The sequence below is a fragment of the Bison bison genome, unplaced genomic scaffold, assembly GCF_000754665.1.
Source record: "Bison bison bison isolate TAMUID 2011002044 unplaced genomic scaffold, Bison_UMD1.0 scf7180017864039, whole genome shotgun sequence".
In the NCBI taxonomy this organism is placed as follows: domain Eukaryota; kingdom Metazoa; phylum Chordata; class Mammalia; order Artiodactyla; family Bovidae; genus Bison; species Bison bison.
The window spans coordinates 2,404,302-2,412,665 of record NW_011494611.1 but is presented as its reverse complement, the minus strand read 5'-3'; the positions used below and the strand labels follow the sequence as shown (position 1 = coordinate 2,412,665).

At 44.5% G+C, this 8,364-nt stretch overlaps 1 protein-coding gene across 1 annotated transcript; it reads right to left on the bottom strand.

Annotated features, from left to right (window-relative positions):
• Positions 1-527: 527 nt before the first annotated feature.
• Positions 528-5,752, bottom strand: LOC104985160 (the record flags this gene model as incomplete). Its single annotated transcript, XM_010835190.1, has 4 exons — positions 528-1,407; positions 2,222-2,428; positions 2,680-2,882; positions 5,563-5,752. Coding segments are annotated over 4 exons (867 nt in total), but the record flags the coding sequence as incomplete, so codon positions are not given.
• Between the last annotated feature and the right edge of the window lie 2,612 nt (positions 5,753-8,364).

The window sequence follows — 8,364 nt, the reverse complement described above, 5'->3', positions numbered from 1 at the left end:
TTGCAGTCCAAGGGACTCTCAGGAGTCTTCTCCAACACCACAGTTCAAAAGCATCAATTCTTTGGCGCTCAGCTTTCTTCACAGTCCAACTCTCACATCCATACATGAGCACAGGAAAAACCATAGCCTTGACTAGACGGACCTTTGTTGGCAAAGTAATGTCTCTGCTTTTCAATATGCTATCTAGGTTGGTCATAACTTTTCTTGCAAGAAGTAAGCGTCTTTTTTAAATTTAGTACAGTCACAATAAAATATCAATTCTTTCTTTCTTTTTTTGGCTGCACTGCACAGCATGTGGGGGTCTTAGTTCCCCAACCAGGGATCAAACTTGTGTCCCTTGCTTGGGAAGCACAGTCCTAACCACTGGACCACCAGACAAATCCCCCAAAATATCAATGTTTTTTTTAAATGGATCTAGACAAATAGATACTAATGTTTATATTTTAAAAAATGGAGGAATGTGGGGAGGGAGATGGGAGGGAGGTTCAAAAGGGAGGGGATATATGTATACCTTTGGCTGATTCATGTTGAGGTTTGACAGAAAAAATTCTGTAAAGCAATTATCCTTCAACTAAAAAATAAATTTAAAAAAATGGAGGAATAAGACGAGGTGGTACCAGACCGACTTACAGTGGAATAAAATAGAAATTTCAGAAAGAAAGCAAAATACATATGAAATTTTTGTACACGAGGATAAAGGAGTCATCGCAAATGACTGGGCCAAAGATGGTCTTTGAAATAAATGTCCAAAAAGATATGGATCCATACCTAATATATATAATGATAAATGTGAAACGGAACAAGGATCTAGATGTAAGAAATAAAGGCCCACAACATGTAACAAACATGGATGAACTCCTCTATAAACTGGATGTACCGGTAAGGGGGAGGGGAGAGAGGAGGTACACAGTCCTGTGACGTCACCAAAGACTTTAATTGGAGGCAGCTCCTCCCAAGTGGCTTTTTGGGGTCTGAAGTGACTCTTGTTGGCGGCACAGCGTTGGCTCAGACGTCTTCTCCTCCTGGAAGGGAGTTTCCGAATCAGTCTTCATGGTTCCGGTGCACCGCCCTCTTTCTCCTGAAAACTCTCCGCAGCTGCGCAGGCTCCCAGACCTGCGAGGGGGTTGCCGTCTAGAATGATCAGGGCCTCCCGATGAGGCATGGTTGGTACGGCCAGTGATCCTGGGAGTAGCGGCTGAGCCTTCTCTTGTGAAACCCTCTTTTGGAAACTTGTAAATTTACATCTGAAAGGAGAAAGGGAAGAACACCGAGCGAAGACTCTGCTTTGGGCCTGGATGGACTGTTGCGGTCACCTCCATCCCTGTTCAGGATCAGATTCTGGAATAGTCTGTAAGTCATGTGCCCCCCGCCCCCCCACCTCCACTCCCGGTCTGGGACGTGTTGGTACTCTTATCGGAGCATGAAGTGACAGCAGTTTGTCTTGTGAAATGCACTGGCCTAGAAAATAGAAGAACTGGGCCCAGCCTGGTTCTGACATTACCACCTCTCTCTGCTGAGCTTACCCACTCCACTGTTCTTACCTGGAGAATCCCAGGGACGGCGGAACCTAGTGGGCTGCCGTCTATGGGGTCGCACAGAGTCTAGCACGACTGAAGCGACTTAGCAGAAGCAGCAGCTGCTGAGCTTTGGGAAAGCCCCTTCCCACTAGGGACTGAAGCCTCCTCTATACAATCAGAGATGGGCTTTTAAACTATGCACCATGGAGCCCTGTGGGGGGAGGGGAGCTAGTGGGGCACCCAGACACTCATGCCCAATTCAAGCACAGCAGGACCTCTTTGATTTTTTATAGAAATTGGACTTTGAGATTTTGGTTGCAAGGAGGGTTTAGCTGTTATGAGAATTTTGTTTGTTTGTTTCAAATGTGGAATCTTATTTATCTTACATATATATGATATGTAATTGATGTCCTTTATAATTCTGTGTATTTTATTAAATGCATATAAATACATTACTCCGAGAAGGGGTTGGTAGCCTTTTCGTTGTTGTTTTGACTGTGCCCCATGGCATGTGCGTGGCATGTGGGATCTTGGTTTCCTGACCAGGGATCAAATCTGTGCCCCCTTCGTTGGAAGTGTGGAGTCTTAACCACTAGACTGCCAGGGAAGTCCCTGTTGCGAATCCCTCTGAAGTGACTGGGCTGGAGGACCTTTACCTCTCAACAGCCAGCCTCATGGGGTGGTTGTGAGCTATGTGAGGTCACCCGGGCACAGTGTCGGTGCCCATCAAGGGAGCCACATTTCTTCTTCCTGGATATGGCTACAGTCCAGGACTCAGAGGCATCCTCCTCCACCTGGAGACTCTCAATGCACAGGCGTTTTTTGGCGTGTTTATCTGCTATGAATCTGGTTGAGTTTGGAGGAATGACACTCATGTAGGCCCTGCCCTCCTGGAACTTACCATATAGAGGCTGAAGCAGACATTACGCGAACACTCACACACTGTACACATGTAAGACATTGCCACGGGGACTTAGAAGGAAAGTATGGACGTGTATTCTTTCCTCTCAGGGCTCCTGCTCCTCATGTAATTCCCAGCTCGGAGGATCATACAGGCAGGTCTTTCTCTGGGCTCTGTCTGGCGTGTTCTAGAATGTGACTGCAGCATCCTAAAGGGAGGAGTCCCGCCACTCCTGTCATCCCACTGAGCTCAGTATCGAACTCGGGTTTGGACATGAGGACAAGGCTCCCTACCCAAGAGGTTCCCGGTCAGCGTTAGGGTCCCGGTTTCGAACTCACCATACTCACTGCTGCTGAAACAAGAAGTTGTCTTTTCTGAGGGGAGCGTGGCTTTCCCCATACTCATGCAGGGTGCTGCATCACTGTGCTTGAGGCTTTGTCTGTTGAGCTCATTCTTCTGCACACCTGGCAATGGTAATTCCACGTGGTCATGCGGGGTGCTCAGAGGAGGTCACGGAGGCCAAAGTGTTTTGTCAACTCTGGAGCGCACACATGGACCGGCGGCGATACTTATGGAATGAGGTGTACCTGAATCAGCATGGCTAGTCTTCTAAGTTCTCCCCCCTCATAAGCAGGTACTGGATTCAAAATATGTATTTCTTTACAAGCATTAAGTTTACTTTTCCCCATTTATAAGTATAATTCATATACATTATACAAAAGCTTAGGAAATATTGAAGAATATGAAGTAGGAAAAAAATGCCCCAAACACCACTTCCCTCAGATATGATCACAGTTCCAGGGTTTGCCTATGGATGTTTTTAACAGAGTTGGACCATAAAGAAGGCTGAGCACTGAAGAATTGATGCTTTTGAACTGTGGTGCTGGAGAAGACTCTTGACAGTCCCTTGGACAGCAAGGTGATCAAACCAGTCAATTCTAAAGGAAATAAGCCCTGAATATTCATTGGAAGGACTGATGCTGAAGCTGAAGCTCCAGTACTTTGGCTACCTGATGCAAAGAGCTGACTCATTGGAGAAGACCCTGATGCTAGGAAAGCTTGAGGGCAAGAGGAGAAGGGGGCAACAGAGGATGAGATGGTTGGATGGCATCACCAACTGCATGGACATGAGTTTGAGCAAAATCTGGGAGATGGTGAAGGACAGGGAAGCCTGGTGTGCTGCAGTTCATGGGGTGGCAGAGTCGGACACAACTTAATGACTGAGCAACAACAATTTTTACATAGTCCATCACATCCTATATGTTATGCATGCTTTTACTTTCTGTGTATCATAAGCTGTTTTCTTATGTCAGTAAGCTTTAAAAACAATGGTTGCATAATATTCTATGGATAATTCAGGATTTATTTAACCAATATTCTATTTTTGGGTGTTTAGACTATTTTCAAATTTCTCTACCATAAACACCACTGTGATGCACATTGTATATAAGACTTTGTTTATATACTCCTAGATTCTTGTGTAACACAGTCTTGTCAACAGACTAAGCAGTGTTCTGTAATAAACAGCTCTGTTCTTTTCTAGCTGCCTACCTTGAACACATTGCTTCATCTCTCTCTGCCTCTGTTTTCAGAACTGCAAAATAATACATTCATTCTGGATAATCAGATCCACTTCTTAGAGTTATTATGGGAGTTAAATAAGACCACTTTTCTAGTGTTTAAGTTCTGAAACAGTCAGGGACTTACCTGGTCACAGCTGGGTCCCTGTGCCTAGACAGTGCCTTGCATCTAACAAGGGCTCAGTACTTACTATCATCTTGGAAAAAGGAGCTGACGCTTTTAAGATTCTTCTTTTTTATCATGAAATTATTTGGTTGGTCAAAATCCAATGGAATAAAATACATGGGAAACCCTGAATGAACTTTTTGGCCAATCCCATATTCCCAGGGGAAATGTTTTAAAGGCTCCTAGGTATGGATTTCTGGCAAAATATGCCATGAGAATTTTTTTCCTGCCATTGAACTGCCACATCTCCCAGTAGGACCATGCCACCACTCACCACTCAGCTGTGTGTTAGTCCTAGCTTTGCCTGATCTTGACAATAATGCATATTTTTTTGGGTCTGAAATTGCTGATTTTGACCCCCAGTCTTCTCCACTATCATCTTTTGTCCTGGATCATTAAGAAGGATATAATTACAAACTGAAGGCTAGGATGCCTTCTTTCTCTCTTCCCTCTTATACCTGATAGTCTTGGAAACCGTGTGTTCCATATGCCTTGGCTAAAGGTGAAAAATAATATGTAACAGACTTTGCATGAGCAAGAAATACACTTTTGTTTTGTAAACCATTGAGATTTAAAGGCATGTTTGTTGCAGCAGCAGAGCCTGTCTTCTCCTGACCAATACGTTATACTATAGTCTTCATTTGTTGACTTTTGTTGAATTCCTACTCTGTGCAAGCCCTGTGCTTTTTGCTTCTATACATTCCCTCTTTTAACCCTCCAAGTGATTCTGAAAAGCAATAATACAGTATAAGTATCCCTGTTTTACAGGTAAGGACACAAGCTCGGAGTGAGAGGGTACTTGACTTGTCCAGTTCTGTAGCAGAGCTGATTGAATTTAACCTCAGCCCCAAAGGCAGGGCTCTTTCTGTTGATTTGTTTATAAAAAACAAACTTTTATAAAAAATCATAAAAAACTTTATAAAAAAATTAAATTTATTTATTTTTAATTGAAGGATAATTGCTTTACAATATTCTGTTGGTTTCTGCCAAACTTCAACATGAATCAGTCATAGATATACCTAAGGCAGGGTTCTTAAGCACTATCTTTATAGTCTTTAGACAAGTGATTCTCAAACTATGATATACATTCAGGTTTCCCTGAGGTCATATTAAAATAATGGTTCTGACTTGGCAGGTCTGGAGTAGGGTCTGAAAGTTCAGTTCTAACAAACTCCCCGGAATGCTGATGTTGCTAGTCCAAGTATCCCACTGTAAGTATCAAGATTTTAAGCTCTATTGTTTATCAGTTTTGTTACTTAGCCGGTCAGTCTTCACCTCATTTTAGGTTGACATTATTCACTCAAAAGCTGAAGGAAATCTGAGGGCATCTCAGCAAGAGGGGGATGAGCAATATGAGGTCTCCCGAGGCCGGGCAGGGCATTCTTGCCTGGTACCTACCATGCTTCAACAGCTGAAGCTCTTGGGTTTGATTGGGGATCTTGGCGTCATCTGCAGCATCAGGTTTCTCACAGCATTTGCAGCATGAAGAGAAGATCTTCGAGGCCAGGTTTTGGTGAGCTGCTAATATGAAGAAAAAGGAATGGGGGCCCTTGGGATCCAGGGCCTGAATTCCAGATGCCCCGTTGGAAATTCACTGTGATGGCAGGGAGCAGGGGGGTCATATAGGCTCAGCCTCCCCCAAGGTATAATAGTCTTCTCCTTTCCCAAATCTTTTGTAGCTCCCCCATGGAGCTACAGTGGGGAGTGTAGTGGTTCTCTTAAAGTCATTTCCCCTGTTTTATACAAAATTTTCTTACCCATGGAAAGGAGTTGAAGCCTCTATTCTTTCAGCATTGCTTGCAGGGCTGCCTTTTTGAATCAGCTGATCTTTGAGCCCAGTTTCTTGGGCAGGGCTGTTTCCTAAATAAACATAAGACTGAGGATGAAAAATGCTCATGCTCCAGGTCGGACGTCACTGCAGCAAAATGCTGGGCCATGCAGAGATGCACAGAAACGTGTTTGCAGACCTGTATTCTATTCTGTTTCTAGGTGTGGGTTCCTTAACTTTCTCGAGCCTCACTTTTATCCTGTGGGAAATGGGAATCGCAGTGCCTGCTTTGCAAATGGAAAGGTTTGCTGCTGCTGCTAAGTCACTACACTCGTGTCCGACTCTGTGCGACCCCATAGACGTCCGCCCACCAGGCTCCCCCGTCCCTGGGATTCTCCAGGCAAGAACACTGGAGTGGGTTGCCATTTCCTTCTCCAATGCATGAAAGTGAAAAGTGAAAGTGAAGTTACGCAGTCGTGTACGACTCTTAGCGACCCCATGGACTGCAGCCTACCAGGCTCCTCCATCCATGGGATTTTCCAGGCAAGAGTACTAGAGTGAGGTGCCATTGCCTTCTCCGATGGAAAGGTTTAAACATACACAAAGTGACCTCTGTGGCGCTGGGTACTCAAAGTGCCTAGTCAATGGTCATTCCCTTCATGTAGCCCGTTGGCTACAAAACTGTTCTGCTGGTCTGGGTCGCAGGAGAACATGGTGATGAAGCACACTCTTACCAACTTGGTGTGTGGCTTTGAGTAAGTCCTTGCTTCTCTCTTTGTCTCAGGCTCCTCACCAGTAATAAGAGGAAGTTAGGTTGCATGATCACTTGAAGCATCTTCCTAGTTTGGACAGTCCAGAAAAAGGCCTTGTTTTCATACCAAAGTTCTTTCATTGTGTACCAACTTTTCCAGGTTTCTGGATGCTTCCTGTTCTCCTTTCCCTTTCAGTGGTAAAACCCCCTTGTAGAAAATTCTTCTCGTGGTATTGGTTAGATGTTCCTCACAATACTCAATTCAGTAGATGAGTTGTCTCATTCATAGGCATTTCTGTCTCACTTTCTCCACTGTAATACCAAACAAGCCACCCTGAATTATGGCAATAGCTTTCTATTAGTAAAGTGAAAGTGAAAGTTGCTCAGTTGTGTGTGACTCTTTGCGACCCCATGGACTATACAGTCTAAGGAATTCTCCAGGCCAGAATACTGGAGTGGGTAGCCTTTCCCTTCTCCAGGGGATCTTCCTAATCCAGGAATTGAATCCAGGTCTCCTGCATTGCAGGTGGATTCTCTACCAGCTGAGCCACAACTGACTTCTTAATAATGAATACAAAAATCTTTAACTTCCTGCACATAAGCTATTCAATATGTTGATAGCATCCTTTATATATTGTGGCTAGATACCCTCAGCAGACTAAACACATACAGATGTCTCCACTATGTGGGATCCTTGGACCAAGAAGGGTACTTTCTGGGCCCATCTAGACTCCAGTGTTCTTGCCTGGAGAATCCCAGGGACGGCGGAGCCTGGTGGGCTGCTGTCTATGGGGTCGCACAGAGTCTGACACAACTGAAGCGACTTAGCAGCAGCAGCAGCCTCAATCTCTGATAGTCCTTTGGATCTGCTGCCAATCGAGTTTTCTGTCATAATTTGAGCTGTGACGTATTTCACTGACTCTTTAATGAATTTATTTTCTTAGGATTTATAAACAAATGGACGTTAATATGAGGCAATCAGATCTTTTGTTTTGGAGATGAATCATTTAGCAAATACGCTTGCCATTAATACAGATTCTTCTGCTGCTTGCTGTAGTTTCAGTTCTCTTCATCTACTTATATAAACTCTTGCTTCATGGGGTTTTTCTCTGTTCTAGATTACCTCATGTATGTGAGTGTAGAAGGCAGTGCTTCATAGGAGGGAATGGAGGCTTTAAGTCTAGCCAGCCACCCCCTCCCCCCGCCACCCCCCACCACCCCACCAGGCAGCCCTGGGATCTAATGGTTGGAGGTCTGTTAGACTGGTGGTCAGTTTGTAGGAAGGGAATTGCTAAAGTTTTGCCTTGGGTATCTCCAAACCTTCATAAGCACATGTCTATCTTGTTAAAGGGGCTTCCCTGGTGGCTCAGAGGTTAAAGCATCTATGAATGGTCACTTTTCTCAGCCTGTATTCTGGAATTAGTGATTTCCAGGGCATAGATCATATGAACTCTTTAAGGTTCTCCTTGGCCAAGAAATTCAAGATGCCATGCAAAGTATAAACTCTTGACTAACTGTAGTGTATTCTTTTGGGCTTCCCTGGTAGCTCAGCTGATAAAAGAATCTGCCTGCAATGCAGGAGACCCTGGTTTGATTCCTGGGTTGGGAAGATCCCCTGGAGAAGGGATAGGATACCCACTTCAGTATTCTTGGGCTTCCCTGGTGGCTTAGATGGTAAAGA